The 18,881-nt window shown below is 41.2% G+C and overlaps 1 protein-coding gene and 1 non-coding gene across 2 annotated transcripts; one reads left to right on the forward strand and one right to left on the reverse strand.

Annotated features, from left to right (window-relative positions):
• The first annotated feature begins 5,364 nt into the window (after nucleotides 1–5,364).
• On the forward strand, nucleotides 5,365–8,763 carry LOC133834692 (BAHD acyltransferase DCR). The gene is made up of 2 exons (XM_062264373.1): nucleotides 5,365–5,893; nucleotides 7,608–8,763. Exons 1-2 carry the CDS (start codon nucleotides 5,465–5,467, stop codon nucleotides 8,526–8,528), a joined length of 1,350 nt encoding a protein of 449 aa, XP_062120357.1. The 5' UTR covers nucleotides 5,365–5,464; the 3' UTR covers nucleotides 8,529–8,763.
• An 8,080-nt stretch (nucleotides 8,764–16,843) lies between these two features.
• LOC133781158 (small nucleolar RNA R71) lies at nucleotides 16,844–16,950 on the reverse strand. Its single transcript, XR_009869952.1, has one exon. It is a non-coding gene; the product is annotated as a small nucleolar RNA R71 (small nucleolar RNA).
• Between the last annotated feature and the right edge of the window lie 1,931 nt (nucleotides 16,951–18,881).

Consider the following 18,881-nt stretch of genomic DNA (forward strand, 5'->3'; position numbering starts at 1 on the left):
GTTACTGGGAGCTTTATCTGCCCCATCGAGATGAGGGCCTCTCCCGAGAACCCATAAAGTGTCGAGGTGCACGGGGACAGGTCTATTTTAGTCAGTCCTATCTTCTCGAAGGATGATTTAAACAAGATATTCACCAAACTCCCGTTGTCTACCAGAATCCGAGCCACCATCTTGTTAGAGATTTGACTTTCATCACCAACAGATCATTATGCGGGAACTGCACTCTCCGAGCATCGTCTTTGGATAACGTTATGACTTGGTTAGTCATTCGCGGCATTTGGGCAGGTAATTGGGTTAAAGCCATTACCTCATCGTCGTGGTTCAAAGCTCATGCATATCTATTTTGCGAGCCTTGTGAGGGGCCCCCTAGGTAAGGCCCTCCTTATATGGTTCCGACCCGCCCATTTACGGGAGGAGGTCCTTCGGCTGCTGGATGCAGGGGACCTACAGGAGTCGCGGTCAGGACCTAATGCGCGGTAGGTGGGACCGTGGATCTGGCCACGAGTGGCTATGTTGGACGCAGCCCACCCTTAGCATACTGATGGAGGTGTCCCACCTTGATCAGATTCTCAATCTCGTCCTTGAGCTGGAGACACTCGTTAGTGTGATGCCCTATGTCATTGTGGAAACGACAAAATTTACCAGGGTCCCATCTATCCCTGTCTCTCCGAATGGGTTGCAGCTTCCTGTAGTGCACATGTTGTATCATGGCCACGAAGATGTTCTCTCGGGAGTCCACCAAGTCAATATATTCGGAATACTGCAAGACATACTTCTCGCCTGATGTGACTCCTTTCTCGGGCTGTACGATCCCGCTTCCCCTGGGTTTGCGACCCTTGCCTTTACCTTTGTGCCTTGTGCCATTGGGAGCTCGACTGGATTCAATCGGCTGGGATGGGGCAACAACTCCAGCACTAAATGCAGGCTGAAAAGCGTTGTATCTGGTGGGCGCTTCCCCGAACCCTGCCAGAGACATACCAAATCCAGGAGCAGACATTGTGTTATAACTGGAAGGGGCGGTGCTCTAGCCAAGTTGGGCTCTCAATGACCCCTGCTGAAGGTGAGCATAGGGGGAGTATTGGCTTCCCGAGGCCATGGGACCAGGAGCTTGGCCCGAGGTAGGGAAAAGGGTGGACGCTCCGAGCGCCTCGATCTGGGCATCTTCCCAGTTGATGTATTCTTCAGCCCGACGAATAAAGTTGTCGAGACGTCGACATCCCCTTCGCTGGAGGTCATCCCAGAGTGGGGATCTCGCACGGATGCCAGCCTGCAACGCCATCAGTTGCTGGCCATCATCGATGCTCTTAGTCCTTGCTTCTTCTTCTTTGAAGCGTTGATGTAGGCCTTGAGGGTCTCGAATGGCCCTTGCTTGATATTGGCCAAGGCATTGACCTCAAAGCTCACCTTTTGGACCCCTATGAACTGTCTTCGGAAGGCGGATGACAATTGTTGCCACGTCTGAATGGACCTAGGCCGGAGCTTCTTAAACCATTCATCTGCTGGTCCTATCAGGGTGAGGGGGAGCACATGACATTTTGCATCGTCGGAGACACGATGCACCGACATTAGCCTGTAAAATTTGGACAAATGGTCTGTGGGATCCCAACCACCATCATAAGCTGGTATGGATGACATCTTGAATCTCAGAGGTAGTGGGGGATCAAAGAGGTGAGGAGCACATGGCTCCACCTCCTCATCTTCTGAGTCAGACCCGTGGCCTTGTTTCCTGGCCATTCGAAGCATTATTCTCTTTTGAATTTCTAATACAGCTCGGAGAGGGTCGTGATCCCTGTTGAAGCTCTGCGCTAGGCAATCCCATCTCTGAGCGTTGAGATTGTCTCGGAGATTTGACAGACCTCTACCAGCAGGCTCACGTACTCCAGCCTTATTACACCTCCGAGCATTGAGGGTGTCTCGTAGGTCGGCTTGTCCTCGGAACACACTGTTATCTTTCGAGCGGGCCACCTTTGTTTCCCCATCAGACTCCTTTTTGTTTACCGAAATGTTGATGCCCCGTTTCTAATTCTATGGGGCATTCCTCGGGCGATTATTTCTGTGGGGCTGGTTAAGTCCTCAAGGGATACTAGATCCAGGCCTCGTTTGGTCCGTATAAGCGCGTTGGGGCGGAGGGCCCTAAGCTCCACGGGCGCTGTCTGCATGGCGATGTCCTCAGGCCCTTGCCTCTTTACCTTTATCAGTTTTATGTGGTGTCGGGTGGCCCTCGGGCACTTGACGGGCCCTCTTATGCTTTGAAGTCGGGTCATCATTGGCATTCCCTTTACCATGGTCCTGCGGTGGCGCTGAGGCTCCAACTCTTGCTGGGTGCCCGTTGGGCACCCAAGCTGGCGAATCCTACGCCTCGACAGCCGGGTGTTCGAGAGGCACCTCAACTGTGTCGATAGGCGGCACTCCAACAAGGTGCACAAGTGGCACACCTGTTGGGTGCGCAGTTGGTGCGTTTCCGTGGGGGTCCACTCGCAACCCTTGGGCTGCAAGAGTGGTCTTCATGGCAAGTACCATCTCCTGAAGAGCAGCGATGTTACCCTCTTGAGCGTTAAGCTTCTATTGTTGGCCAGCCACCTGCTCACAGAGCACTACCACTTATGGCGTCTCTTCTGCCTCCATGGGCTGAGGATATTCATCCTTATAATACTCCTGGTCGACGTCATTATCCTCGCCGTCAAACTCAGCATACTCATCGTAGTCCTCCGCCATCTCAGGTACGTCCTGAGGTGGTTTCCTACTGGGCTCTCCCCCTTCAACTCCAGTAGGAGGGGCACTTCATATGTAACGTTTCTTCGTGTAGTCACCATGATCGTGGGTGTTTCAAATGCTTTCTTCAAGCTCTCAATGAAAGCACCAAGATGTTAACTGCCTTTTTCGCTATCAACGTTTAAAAAAGAGGTTAAAGAAATAGCTATATGAACATAGGTTTTTACGTGGTTCAGGTTATAAAAGAACCCTAGTCCATGAGTCTTTAGTATTAGGGAGATTGCAAGCTTGTGGTTGCAATCTTCTACAGTATCTTCTCATGCAGCGTTTAGATTGCTCTGAGTATAAGTACCTCTCTTAACAAAAAATCGAACCCTTTACAATGAGACTCCCAGCCCTATTTATAGTGGTTGGGGTCATTAATGTTAATCATAAACAATTAATGCGCATTTTCCCATAATTGGGGGATTAATACATTTCAATGCATTGGGCTGCAATGAATAGAGGCTGTGGCCCAAGCTAGACTTGTGGGGCCCACTGCAGAAAGGTAACCACTTTACGGGGAACATGACCCTGGGACTGTCAGGGCATGTTGTACGTATTTCCGTGTCAGGCGGCGTAGTGGGCATGCGAATTGTCGAGTCGTACCTTGACAACACTATTGACGGATCACCCACAAAGGTTGTCAGACAATCTTCTGACTCTAAGAACCTACACCCCTTAACACGTTGCTCCACTTCCTAGGTCCGACAACTGGAACCTCGGGCCTGGGAGGCGATTGAGACACAACACTCCTGGCCTTAACTGTCCGAGCTGGAGAAACTCCATCTCTGAGACCGAAACTCAGCGAGTAACTCACCAAGGCACCTACTGTCCTCCTCGTACACATCCTAACCTAAGAGGACCTTTTCTCCGACTACAGGCCTCGAGAAGTAACATACCCCGAGGATGTCCGCATACATCATAGCCAGCCACCGGGGACTGCCAAGTGTCGGTTGTGAGAAAATACAGACAACATATATTATCTCGATTTTCTTGATATTATCAATTTTTATTATGTTTATGCTTGTTTATTTCATACTTTTTTAAAACTTAATAGTGTACATAAGTTATTTATGTGCATATATATATATGATTTGTTATAAGTTGTATTACAAAAAAGAATTGCAAAATAAAAATAAATATGTACATAATAAATATTGATAATCTCGTAATAGTTCAGTTATTAATATTTAAAAAAATATAGGTAATAATTTTTTTAATAAAAATTAATTTAATTTGTAAAACTATTAAATATTTTTTGAATTGTCATGAAAATAAAAAAAAAAATCAATGTAATGTTTCATATTGTCAAAAATTAAGTGGTACAATTCTTTTTTTTTTAAAGATTGATTCATTTTTTTTATATGTATTTTGAAATAAAAAGTAAATAAAACTAGCATTTATAAACTTAAATGGTACAATTTGAAAATGTCGGGGACTTAATTGATATAAAATTAATTTTTTAAACTTAAGTGTTACAAAATATAAAAAATAAAGACTGTAATTAAAAAATATATAATTAAATTACACCAATTGCGACATTACACATACTATACTATTGAGCACCCTAAAATATTTTATAGGAATACTCCAAAATTTATGAGTGGCTTGAGGAGTCACATGGCGGTGGCCTTCCCACCTATGAAAAGTAAAGTGACCCTGATACTCCCAAACTAGCTAATATGAAAGAGAATTAAATGACAACCATTAAAATCTCAACAATCCCAACAACAAAATTCAAGAAAAGAAACTCTCTCATAGATATGCCTTCTCCCAAGTTTAATTTTTAGACCCGAAACAAATCCTCAAAATTTCATCGGAGAAAGTTGTTCAGTGTCCCCTTTCAAATAAACAGAAAAGAAAGGAAATGAAAAGAAAAATTATGCCCAATTTGTTTACAATAGTCAACAAAACATTAAATTGGGTGTCTTTTCAATATACATCTATATTTATATATAGACTACACTTAGGAATGTCACTAACATTTTTTTGGCTTTGAAAAATACTCATATCTTTGTCAATGTATAAAATCTTTATTCATATACTAGCAGTACCGCTACTTAGATAAGTATGAATACAGTTGGATCTTCCCACCATTAAGATATCACTAAATGTAACTCTGATACTATATGCTTTTTATAATAATTGACAATAATAACAATGACAAAATTAATATCTAGAATTAAAGAGGAGATTACATTAAAAAAAAAACAACATAGCTGTTTTGACAGTCGTCAAAAGTAAAAATCAACATCTCTCTCAAGAAAATAAGTAAATAAATCAACACACCTCTATCTGACCGAACAGTCCAACAGTACTAACATATACTACCACTAGGGGGTCCAATGTACCAATTATCCAACCTACGACTACGACCATAATGTTTCCATGATCAAATGAATTATTTTTAACTTCTTAGAGTGACTAGCAGTAAATTTAGATGAGCAACTCATTGTTACAAAAGTGAAGTACTAGTTAAAAAAAAAACTCACAATTAAATTAAAGAGAAGAAACATTTAATGACCACAACTGCACCTCAAGAAACTCATCAATGCTAGCCAACTACACTATATTAACCTTTTATATCTTGTGCCTACTATAAGTAACTTCTAACCTCTTTACATTTTTCTCAACCAACAAATAAAAATAAGGCCCCTTTAAACTTTTTTGTTTTGATATTGGGGTTCATAATCACTACTTTGTTTTAACAATGGAGATTCCGAATGTGAAAGTGATCGGAAAAGCCCACGTCAAGCCCAAGAAGGACATAGGAAGAAAAGAATGTCAACTAGTGACCTTCGATCTCCCTTATTTGGCTTTCTACTACAACCAAAAGTTGATGTTTTACAAGGGAAACGACAACTTCGAGGGTACTGTTGAGAAGCTTAAAGATGGACTCAGTGTCGTTTTGGTGGATTTCTACCAACTGGCTGGGAAGCTTGGGAAAGACGAGGAAGGAGTGTTTAGAGTGGAATACGACGATGAAATGGAAGGAGTTGAGGTCGTTGAGGCTTTGGCTGATGAGATTAGTATTGATGATCTCTTAGTGGAGGAAGGTACATCTAGCTTGAAGGGTTTGATTCCCTACAATGGTGTCCTTAACTTGGAGGGCAGTCACAGGCCTTTATTGGCAATTCAGGTATATAGATTTTACTTTTTATTGAAAAGGGTTCCCAAAATGGTCCAATTTGGGGTATGATTGCACTGGATGTGTTACATAATTGAGTGTTTAAATTGCATAAAATGTAGTAATGATACTACATTAAATTTAGTGGTGCAATAAGTTTGGTTCAACGTGATTCCCGATCTTAGAGCACTAGATCTATTTAAATAATTTTACTAAATTTTATAAAAGTAATAAAATAAAATAAATTGCTTTAATGTAGTCCTAAGGTGTAATGCAGTGAATGGTAGTGGCAGCTTTGTACAACTACCACCTTGCGGTGGATTGATAAGAAAATATTGATTGTGGCACAGGGGCATTTTTTTATTTGGATCAGTCCGTTTCAAATCTGTTAAGAGCACTTACATTTACCATTTCTCAAATAGATCACTAAAATTTTACTTTTTTTTTCTTTTTATTTTATATCAAAATTTTACCACTTCATACATCAATTAATTTATATTTTTTTTCTACATTATTTAAATATTATATTTTTTAAATACTACTTATATAAAAAATACTAAATATTAATTAAACCTATTTTGATAGAAAAAAACTAAAGTAAAAACAATAAAATATTATTTAAAGAAACTCTATTCTTTCTACAAATGTAGAGAAAGAATAGAAAATTTATAAAATGAAGATGAGATATAAAATATCTAATGGAGACCTATTTTAACATATTTCTTTATTATTTTAGATAATTTTTTATTTTAAAGTTACTGATGAGAATGCTTTAAAAAAACTCTCTATTACTTTCTCTTTCACACTCCCCTTTATTCACGTATGACTTGAATATATTATTCAATTTTTTTATATTTTAATGCCATTTTAAATCATTTATAAAATACACATATCATTCATTATTTTAAAAAATTACAAAGAAATTATAATATAAAGGGTATTTAGAAATTACATGACAATGTGTGAAACCCTTTATTTATGATCCTACTTCAACTGTCTTACATCTTTATTTATGAGCCACGTTTTTTATCGTAATTAACGAGTGTAGGTATGAAAATTATGAATTTCAATCTATTTCATCAAAAGCTTTATCAACTTCTTTGGCTATTTCCTTCTTCTCTTTTAAGCCGCTTTATTTTTGTAACTATAAAGGAAAATATTTGATGAGGATTAAACAAATTTAATAACTTTAAATAAAGATATTATATATATATATATAAAAGAATTATAATGGAAAAAATATAAATAAGTTTATCAAACTCCCTTCTTGTTACTTCTATCATTATTATTATTTAAAAAATTTGCTGGCTAAATATTGTTCAGTTTTGTTAGGTGTAATGTATTTTATATTACTTATAATGTTAGCTAATGATTGTGTTAGTTACACTCAAGAAATTATAAATGATTCCACGTTAAAATATCTATATATGGTTGAAAAAACTACCAAATGATTGTGTATGTAATTTATGTGTAAACAAATTATATTTTTATAGATTTACAATTTATCCTAGCTTGATTGTTATGTTTGCTTACTCACTTACAAATCAAATCCACTTAGTTTATATACCCAACCCATTAATTATCTATATATGTATAGGTAATATTAATTAACAGTACGAAACTTAGAAATAATAGAACTGGAAAAAATACTTATAGGGCTGCTTTTAATCAAGTTGGTTTATTTGTATGTATAACCATTAAACTATTATGATGATCATCGACACAGGTAACCAAATTAAAGGACGGGATTGCGATCGGGTGTGCTTTCAACCACGCGATCCTAGATGGAACCTCCACGTGGCATTTCATGAGCTCATGGGCCGAGATCTGCAGTGGGTCCGTCACCATATCGGTCCCACCGTTCCTAGAACGCACCAAAGCCCGAAACACGCGCGTGAAGCTCGACCTCTCCCTACCCCCGGACTCACATGCTTCATCCAACGGTGATGCCAAAGACACGAAGGCATCATCCAACGGTGATGCCAACCCTGGGCCACAACTAAGAGAGAGAGTATTCAAGTTCTCTGAGGCTGCCATCGACAAGATCAAATCAACGGTCAACTCAAACAACCCTCCATCGGACGGCTCCAAACCGTTCACCACTTTCCAATCGCTCTCCGCCCATATTTGGAGGCACGTGACCCAAGCACGTGAGCTGAAACCCGAGGACTACACGGTGTACACCGTATTCGCCGACTGCCGAAAACGGGTCGACCCGCCCATGCCCGATAGCTACTTCGGGAACCTGATTCAGGCGGTGTTTACCGTCACGGCGGCGGGGCTTCTCCTGGCGAATCCGGTGCAGTTTGGAGCTTCGACCGTCCAGAAGGCGATTGAGGCGCACGACGCGAAGGCGATCAATGATCGGAACAGCGAGTGGGAGCAAGCGCCGAAGATATTCCAGTACAAGGACGCGGGAGTGAACTGTGTGGCGGTGGGAAGCTCGCCGAGGTTCAAGGTCTACGAGGTGGATTTCGGGTGGGGGAAGCCGGTGGGTGTGAGGAGCGGTGGAAACAACAGGTTTGACGGCATGGTTTATCTGTACCAGGGGAAGAGCGGTGGCCGGAGCATTGACGTTGAGATCAGCTTGGAGGCTGGCGCTATGGAGAAGTTGGAGAAAGACCAAGAATTTCTCCTCAATGTTTAATTGCTAAATTTATTGTTTTTTCTCCTAAAAAAGAAGATAATAAAGTTTAATAACTGACTTAGATTTGGATTCAGTTGGGGTTTATTTACAGATTTTGGTTCTTTATGATCAAGCAACAAGTGCTAAAATCATGAACGCCAATTGTATGGTGCAATCTGTGTGTGTTTGTTTGTAGTCGGATGGTTTATTTTGTTGTTATTTATCTTTCTTCTTGGAATTTGTTGATCTTGGTTAACCTCTTCTTTTATACTACTATAAATATATATAATAGATTAATCACTATTTCTCAACGTCTAAAACACTATTAATTTTTCAACTTTATTTGAACGTAAGAGAGCTAAGGCTGTTTGGAAATCATCATAATTTCACTTGGACAAACGGAATAATATTCTTGACGGTCTTCCCTCTAAACCACCTCCTCCTCCTGCTATAATTGTGGATTTCGCATGCTCATATCTGCATCAATTTTTTAATGCTAAGCAGGAAACAACTTGTTGCTACTGCAACCCTTGCAAGCTGCCAATCGACCAGCGGTGACAAACCTAATGGCAAGCACCTCCTCCACTGTTATACAAACTTAATGTTGATGCTGGTTTTGAGAGTCAAACCAACAAAATTGGTGGGGGCCGCGGGCCCGTGAGCATTGAGGCCCAAGAAATTTTTTGGTATTTTTATGGTATTTGTATATAAAATTGTATTTTTGTAAAATTATGGGGCATTTTGTATAGAAAAAATAAATTTTAAAAAAATTGAGCCTTTTTATTTAGGGGGCCTAGGTGTCACTGGCTGACATTTTGACAGCGAAAATGCCCATATGGCACCTTGACTTTTTTGAGCCCCTTCCAACCATTCGAATAACAATGGACACATTTTTTGCGCGATCGTATGCTTCTGCATACTTTCGTCCCTCGAACAACTCTCGCTGAGTCATGCTCTCAAGCATCTATGAGTGCAACCGTGCATCAAGGCTATCTAGCCAAGGCACTCACACTGTCCATATGTTCTCAATATGGCAAGGCAAATCCCGACACCAATGCTCACCCAGACATTTGCAAGCCAAGGTAGCATGTGTGGCCAAGAGCCAACACCAAGCTGACGTGCCAACACCTCTCATCATGCCCCATTCGATATTATCTGATTAGCTCACGTCACAGACCAAGGACTTCCATACATCCATGGTCCAATCCTCAAGGCGCCATGCCTTCACGCATGTTGGCAGGCCCTCAAGACTAGCTGCTAGACTAGTAGCACACACTGGACCTCTGTCCTACTCAAGCATAGTGCACCCTCCAATACTTGCATGCTAACAAGTCCCACGAATGACTTCTTGTGCCATCTCATGCGAGAGACTTGTGGCCATTGCGCACCACGACGTCTCTCGAAGGTTTGGGCCATGTTCCATGCAAGCGGCATCCCGGCAAGCCAAGGGAACCGTACCCCTAAACCTCTGGCAGCACACTTCGATGCACTACCGGGGCGGCCTGGTAATGTCCATGAGTACTCCTACTCATGGAGACATATGTGTCCCCTCGTGGTCCTCATATGCCCGCCCTACTAGCCATCCCAACTAGTAGTAGCTCACTTGACGCACCTGCGCCAGGGGGTGGTGGAGAGTTGACACCAGGTGCTCCCCCTACAAAGAGCATTGAGCTTTTAGCCTTCTACCAGGAACATATATGATTTTTGCTTGGGAGACATTTTTGGCTTCCAGCTCGCCAATTCTCTGAATCTCCAAAATCCGATCGTACCACTACTTTCATTGACCCTTCACTATGGAACCTACCAAGCCCCGTCCATTTCCGGGCAATATTGAAGATATTTATGAAAATGTCACTGCCATACAAACTAGGCATCAGCATGCTCACCAGCCTGCACCCTCGCGTGCGCATCTGACCGAGCGTCATCCTAGCTGTAACATGCCCTCAAGGCCGGCATGTTACCCTCTCCCCCACTTCAATTGTCGATGCCCTCATCGACAGACCGCTGGCCAATCTTCTTCCTGCCTTGACTCTTAAGCCCACTCCATGCTTCTTCCGAATCTTGAGTATGCATTAGTCCCTCTACAACTGTAGAATCACTGATTTGGTGATGATCTCCCACGTCCACCCTTGGACCCGATCAAAGACCCTATGCCCCCGTCGCTATTCAGAATTCTCCCATGAAGTAGTGCCTCTGCACTCGAATATTCCTTGCACACATGAACTCCTCCGAGTCCATCACCACGTCCCACCAGTCAACCAAGCAGCCCTTGCAACACTGACCCCAAAGCCAACACATCATCTGATTGTTGCTTTCCCTCCAATTTTCCAATGCCTACTTCTATTAACAAGGACGAAATTAAGGTGCACCCCTCAGGGTGAGGTTCGCAAACCAACCGTTTCCTCTGAGCTTCTACAATGTGGTCAATGATTTTACATCATTCAAAATCACTGTACTGCCTTCTGGCTCGTGCTCATGCTGACTCTCAGCATCGTGCCTCAAGTTCTGCCCTTAAATCAGCCTTGCCTAACTCTAGACGGCCTGTTGAATCTTGAAAAACTTGACTGCACTCTACCTCACCCTTGAGGTCTGAAGTTGTCCCAATCCACTATCTCCCTTCAGCATATGTTCTTTGAATCATTTGGCTTGTGTTCCCATAAACACGTGTCCCCATAAAACAATAAGCATGTCCCATAACATGCTGCAAAACCTGCCCAATCTTGGTCTCAGCCTACGCCCATGCATACTGTTTATCTTAGTCATGAATGTCTTCGCACTGTACAACCCATCTATTGTTGTGTTTCCCCTAGATTCACACACCAAACTGAACAAGTACCCTGACCATTCAAACATATGAATTAGTGGGCTCCCCCACTTTAACTTGGGAATAACTTCTCTTCTTGAGGTGTACCTCTCAAGGTATAGCTCGCAAGCTAACCATTTTCTCTCGTGCGATCTCTCATTCCATTTATCACTTTTGAAGATGATGCTGAACTAATGTCTCTGCCATTCTAACTCTTCGCTTCTCGACATCTCTACATTGCCTTAGTACCTGAGTCCTGCTGACTTTCACCTTAGGCAAATGTTGCACTGATGTTACCTTAGTACCTGAGTCCTGACGACTTTCACCCTAGGTAACTTGATCTGTCTTTCTCTCTGAGTCTCATTGACTTTACATTCTAAAAAACTAACGATCTCCATGATAACTCATCTCGATGCTTTTTTAATGGAACATTGGTATGCTATTTGGATGTTTGAACCATGAAGGTCTCTCCCCCACTTCAACTGTTAGCGTCCACAAAAACTTGCCCACACGCAAAAACGTCTGACCACCCCAACTCTTCATGCACACAACAAATCTAGAAGTGCACCTTGTAGGATGTGACTCTCGAGTCAACTACTTCATGTAGCACCCTTGTCGATTCCCATATGCGTGCACTGTCTACATAGCTATCCATCTGCTCTATACTAGTATATCGCCCCTCCGCACAGCTTCTCTGGTCACTAAGTCCCAATAGCAAAGCCCTTCAGCCCACATTTAAACTTAAGCACCATCTTGGCCTCCCCAAGCCTTCTTGTAGTACTAAGTTTCCTTGACGCAGTCCTCCAGCACTCAAGAACTCTAGTACTATTTTGACCATTGTGCGCGGTCTACTCGGCCCTGCTGGCCATTTATGCATATATTCCACAACTATGCATCTCCTACAATGCCTTAGTGTTTCTCACACAAGCTAAAATCTCTGTGAGCCAACACGTCCCACTTAATTGTCTCGTCCCACTTAATTTTCTCGGTGCCTCCCTTCTTAGGCGAAACAAGATAACATGCAAACACCTTCAAGTACGACTGCCCTATGACAACCGCGGCTACTGCCACCTTGGTCTCCATGTGATGCCATTTGGCACACAAGTAGAAACTGAAGCATTTCATGTTCATCTTTATCTAGTTCCCCAAAGCTGTCCACTCTCGACCATTGTCTTGACTAACAAGCGTCTAATGGCCACTATTATGCTTCCACACTCTTGCGTACAAGTTCCATTTTCAACAACAGTGCTCTGTGCGACTTACACTGTCACTCAAGTGAACCTGAACTAGTGAACCAAGCATACATCCTTAACCACTCAATCAAACGTTGTCTCATGTCAATGAGTTCCAACTCTAATGCAGCACCTCTCCACAATTGTTTGCGAATGTTGTCTTTCTAGCACCTTTGAGCTTTCTGATTCGAAGCAACCATAACTTTTCCCCTCTCTAGGATGTGTCCAGTATTCCCACAAAGAAGAGCAACCAAGTCTCATCCCATCTCAGCCTACTGATCATTTCTAGGTGACTAACAGAATCAACGACATCTGTCCAAGCATCCAGACCTTTCTGGTCCTTCTGCACACCTACATCCCCTTTAGGATGGCCCAACCAGGTTCATCCCTCACTTGAGATGAACCTGGCTCTGATACAAACTGTCATGGGCTGACATTTTGACAGCAAAAATGCCCGTGCGACACCTTGCCTCTTCTGAGCCAAGGTCATCCTTCCAACCATTCAAATAACAACGGGCACATTTTTTCGCGCGACCGTATGCTTCTGCACACTTCAGTCTCTCGAACAACTCTTGCCGAGTTATGCTCTCAAGCATCTATGAGTGCAACCGTGCATCAAGGCTATCTAGCCAAGACACTCACACAGTCCATAGGTTCTCACTATGGCAAGGCAAATCCCGACACCGATGCTCACCCAAACATTCACAAGCTAAGGTAGCATGTGTGGCCAAGAGCCAACACCAAGCTGACATGCCAACACCTCTCATCATGCCCCATTCGATACTATCTGATTAGCTCACGTCATAGACCAAGGACTTCCATACATCCATGGTCCAATCCTCAAGGCACCATGCCTTCACGCATGTTGGCAGGCCCTCGAGACTAGTTGCTAGACTAGTAGCACACACTGGACCTCTGTCCTACTCAAGCATAGTGCACCCTCCAATACTTGCATGCTAACAAGTCCCACGAATGACTTCTTGTGCCATCTCATGTCGAGACTCGTGGCCATTGCGCACCACGACTTTAATACATATAAAATATGAGCTCCCACTTTACAAACCTACATTTCGAGGTTGTTCATTTATTCTCAAAATTTGGGTGTAACATTTTGCCCCCTCAAAAGTGTTGGTTCGAATCCTATGAGAAGGAAACTTTTGAACTTTACTTTCGAAAAACGTGCCCACCTACCACACTCGAGTATGAGCACATGTCAACACACGGATGGACGCTAAGAGTACTCGAGTGCTCTCTTTCTGCGTATGTCATTTCCTACTCCTCTTTTTGCCGCTAGTTCTCGAGATTAGACATGGCCCGTTGGATCACATTTTAACCCGAATCAAGGGCTCAGATTCCCCTTCGAATTCCACATTTTCGCCTATTTATACCCCTTATTCACCTTCTTCCTTTTTACTTCTGCCTTTCAATTTTTAGAAGAGAAAAAACACAAACTAGAGTTTCTCAAGCCCTTGCATGTTCTCCAAGCTAAAAAAGCAAAGCAACTGTGGTTCGTTTGGTTCCATCGCCTCATTTCTACTTTTGATCTTTCAATCTACGGTCTCTTCATTCCCAAGGCTGACTTTGTGTAAGTCCTTGAACCTTGCCTTTATATATATACGGTTCTTTCTGTTTCCATGCATGAAAAAACTTTCTTGATTGAAATTTTATGTTGTATATAGAAGTTTTTTTATTCCATAGGGTACGTAATCTTAATAGGTAGAGATCTGCTTGGGCAAAAAATTGGTAGGGAACTGGTAAAAATGGCTTCTTTTTTAAGTCATTGGGTAATAGGATATAGGCTTTGTGTAGTGTAAGGAATATGGTTTTGAATTAGGGTTTTAATGCACATAATCCGATAAAATCCCCTTTTTGGGAAACTGTCCATATCTTTCTAGAAATTCAGGATATCCCAAATTGGATGTAATCATCACGCTCACGCATGGACCCATTCTCGGTGCCCCGAGCTTATAGTGGATCAGTCATGGCATTCGAGTAGTCTCACTATTTTGAGTCTTTGGGCTCGATTTACTCTATCTTGTTATCTCGAGCTTGCGAGCTCGAGTTATCAAGATTTTTCCTTTTCATTTTTTCTAAGTGATGTGTCCTCACCCTTTTCTTTCTTGTTAGATGAAGCAGTTGATAACTCTTGAATAAATAGTTATTTCATGTGCTTTTGAATTTATAATTGTGAAAAAAATCATGTGTGATGTTAGTTTAATTTTAGCTTTTGTAGCTAACCTTGATGTTTTCATTATCTTAATTAAGTTTAATTATTTTTTTTAGTTTTAATAGCTATTGGGTTAAAGATAATGATTTCATGGATAAATATTTGCACAAAGGAATGAGCTAGCATATGAATCTATTTTGATGAAATTATGTTGTTGATGGCTGAATATTCAGGTTTGCTACAGCAAACCTGAAGCATTTTGATCAGGCAGATTTTGGGGCACATGGTACATGTGGCAGTCAATGGGTGAGCTGACATTTTGGCTGAGGTGGCAAGGGCTGAAAGAACTAGTCAGCATATTGGAGAAAAGGACAAAAATCAGAAGAAAGGAGGACTTCATGTTTTTGGAGAAAAATGGGCAATATGGTACTTTTGGAAGGAGAAGAAAAAAAACCTAACATACACAAAAAGAGGGTTCCAGCCGTATGAAGAAGGAAACTGCCATTTTTGGAAAAGAAAAACAGAAAAAAATAGAGGAGAAAAACTGAGAATATCAACAAGGAAGAAGGAGGACAAACAAAGAAAGCTCAAGCATCATTTTGGATTTGTTCTTTCTTCTTTTCCTAAACTTTATTTTATTAATTTCTAAGTTGGATTCTAAATGTGAATATTATGGGCTGTTTTGATTGTGAATTAATGTCTATGAACTCAGCCATGAACTAATTTTTAGGTGGCTTGAATTGTTGATGAACCCTATGTTATAGTCTATAAATTTCTTGCACTTTATTCTAGTAAAATCTCCTTTGTTCATTTAAGTGTGCTTATATTAATTTCTTGTTGTTGTTTGGCCAGCAATGGCAAGTTATTTAATTATGTTTAATGCTGGAAAGATTAAATGTAATGGGAAAAACTTGGATGACACAAGTCATAATCTAGGTTTGGTTATGTTAGTAAGTAACATAGGGATATGTTATTTGCCTTGTGTAACTTTTGAAAATTAAACTTTGATTTGCATTCTTAAATCTGATTTTGCATAGGAATATGTTTAATTAGGTAGAAGAATTAATGTCATAAAATTTGGGAAAGTTTTATGAGTGTTTAAATGAATTCTTGTTAACCTGGGAGTTTTGCTAGAATATTGCTGCAGCAATCTTTCCGCAAGTTGTTCAGGATGAATAATATAGGGGAATTCAATAATTCAAGTCCATTTTGCAATCCATATATTTCTCTCAATTTTCTTGTTCAGTTCAGTTTTTAATTTCAGTATTTCCATTTTATTTTAATATTTTTCTTAGCCTATAAACAACCCACTTGATTTTTAATTTTCTAAAATTGTTTAGTAATTGTTTTGATTATTTTTTCTAATTTGCAATCCTTGTGGAAACGATTTACTTATCATTATATTACATGTGTGATTACGTGCACTTGCGTATTTAAATCAAATATTAAATTGATCGCAACAAGTTTTTGGCGCCGTTGCTGGGGATTGAAATTAGAAATTCTTGTAAAATTAATTACTTGTAATTTATTTTTTTCTTTGTTGAGCTGACTTTGTTTGTTTGCTCTTGTGTTTTCTCAGGTGATTTACTATATGAACGAGCAAGAAGACATTGAACTAGCTCCTATTGACCCTGAAATTGAAAGAACAATTAGAAGAAGACTAAGGGAACAACGGGCTCAAAATCGACTTAATATGGCTGAAGAGGTTGAAGGAGTTGAGGGTGCTAATAATGTCACTAACACAATTGCTATGGCTGATGATAGAGATAGATCCATAAGGGAGTATGCTACCCCCATGTTTAATGAGCTTAATCCGGGCATTGTTAGGCCTGAAATTCATGCACCCCAATTTGAGTTAAAGCCCGTGATGTTCCAAATGTTGCAAACAGTGGGTCAATTTAGTGGGCTGCTTACTGAGGATCCTTACCTTCATCTTCGTTCATTTTTGGAGGTGAGCGATTCTTTCAAGCTATAAGGAATGACTGATGAGGCCCTAAGGTTGAAATTTTTCCCTTTTTCTTTGAGGGATCGAGTTAGAGCTTGGCTCAACACCCTTCCTCCCGACTCGGTGACTACATGGAATGAGTTGGCTGAAAAATTCTTGATGAAGTACTTTCCCCCTACCAAAAATGACAAGTTTCGCAATGAAATCATGTCATTTCAACAGCTGGAAGATGAATCATTCTGTGAAGCTTGGGAAAGATTCAAGGAGTTATTGAGAAAGTGCCCACACCATGGGATCCCGCATTGTATACAAATGGAAACTTTCTACAATGGGCTCAATTCTTCCACTCGTATGGTGTTAGATGCTTCAGCCAATGGGGCTATTCTCTCTAAGTCCTATAATGAAGCCTATGAGATTTTGGAGAGGATAGATAGCAACAATTATCAATGGTCCAATGTTAGAGCCTCAACAAGTTGAAAAGTGGCTGGTATACTTGAAGTTGATGCATTGACAGCTTTGACCGCTCAAGTTTCTTCAATGACTAACCTTCTCAAGAACATGAGTTTGGGGGGAATGGTACAAACAGCTGCTATGGGACAAGTTTCCGATGTATCTTGTGTTTATTGTGGAGATGGGCATGCATTTGAAAGTTGTCCTTCGAATCCCGCTTCAGTTTGTTATGTGGGGAATCAAAATGCCAACCGAAATAACCCATATTCGAACTCTTACAATCCAGGGTGGAGGCAGCATCCAAACTTCTCATGGGGGCGAGGGGGGTCAAGGAGCTAGTTCAAGCGGAGCACCAATGCAAAACAAACCTACATATCCATCGAGGTTTTCTCAACAACAACAAAGAGCTCAACCACCTCCTCCACAAGTGTCTCATTCAAGGAATATATGGCCAAGAACGATGTTGTCATTCAGATTCAAGCGGCATCCTTGAGGAATCTAGAAACTCAATTGGGACAGCTTGCTAATGAACTACGGAATAGACCACAAGGCACCTTGCCTAGTGATACAGAAAATCCAAGGAAAGATGGCAAGGAGCATTGCAAGGCGGTTACCTTGAGGAGTGGTAAAAATGTGGAATTGACTGAGGATAATTGTACTAGAAACAGCGAGCCCACTTCAATCCAAAGTAGTGTGGACAAAGGAGACAAAGCTGTGAAATCAAAAAATTTAAATGCTGATCCTGAAGCAATTGCTGCAGCAATTCCTCCGCAAAATGCTACAGGAAAGCCTATAAGCAAGCCACCTCCACCATTTCCTCAGCTCTTTCAAAAGCAGCAACCAGATAGTCAATTATGGATATTTTTAGATGTTTTGAAACAACTTCACATCAATATACCATTGGTGGAAGCTTTGGAGCAAATGCCCAACTATGTGAAGTTTTTGAAAGATATTTTAACTTAAAAGATGAGGCTTGGTGAATTTGAAGCAGTGGCGTTGAATGAAGGTTGTAGTGCTATATTGAAGAGTAAAATTCCTCCTAAATTGAAGGATCCGGGCAGCTTCACAATTCCTTGTTCTATTGGTGGTAGAGATGTTGGTAGAGCACTTTGTGACTTGGGAGCTAGTATCAATTTGATGCCCATGTCAATTTTCAAGAAGTTGGGGATTGGAGAAGCAAGACCAACCACAGTCACTTTGCAATTAGTGGATCGTTCTATGGCACACCCGGAAGGAAAAATTGAAGATGTACTTGTGCAAGTTGATAAATTCATTTTTCCGGCTGATTTCATCATCCTTGATTATGAAGCGGATAGAGATGTTCCTATTATATTGGGTAGGCCATTTCTAGCTACCGGGAGGACCTTGATTGATGTACAAAAAGGAGAGCTTACTATGAGGGTGAATGACCAACAAGTGACTTTCAACGTGTTCAATGCTATGAAGTTTTTGGATGAGGTTGAGGAATGCTCTAGGCTAAGTGTAATTGAGTCTATTGTCGCTGAAAAATTCCATAAGGAAGCTTGTAAAGATGGAGTGGGAGTGAGGTCGCTTGAAAACTTAAGTGAAGAGGAAGAAAGCCAAGTTACATGGGTGGAGTCAAAGCAGCCCTTTGCTAAACTTAGGAGGCCTTTTGAGTCATTGATCTTGTCGGGAAGGAATTTTAAGCCTCCTAAACCCTCTATTCAAGAGCCACCAAAATTAGAGTTGAAGACTTTTGCCTAGTCACTTGAAGTATGCTTATTTGAGAGATAATGAGACCTTGCCTGTGATTATT

Source organism: Humulus lupulus, chromosome 5 (genome assembly GCF_963169125.1).
Source record: "Humulus lupulus chromosome 5, drHumLupu1.1, whole genome shotgun sequence".
NCBI classification, from domain to species: domain Eukaryota; kingdom Viridiplantae; phylum Streptophyta; class Magnoliopsida; order Rosales; family Cannabaceae; genus Humulus; species Humulus lupulus.

What these genes read in the sequence shown, in the direction of transcription:
- LOC133834692 (XM_062264373.1), top strand. Translation starts at nt 5,465, where the DNA reads ATGGAGATTCCGAATGTGAAAGTGATCGGAAAAGCCCACGTCAAGCCC. An exon ending in GGCCTTTATTGGCAATTCAG is followed by an intron (nt 5,894 to 7,607) that starts GTATATAGATTT and finishes TCATCGACACAG; the next exon opens with GTAACCAAATTAAAGGACGG.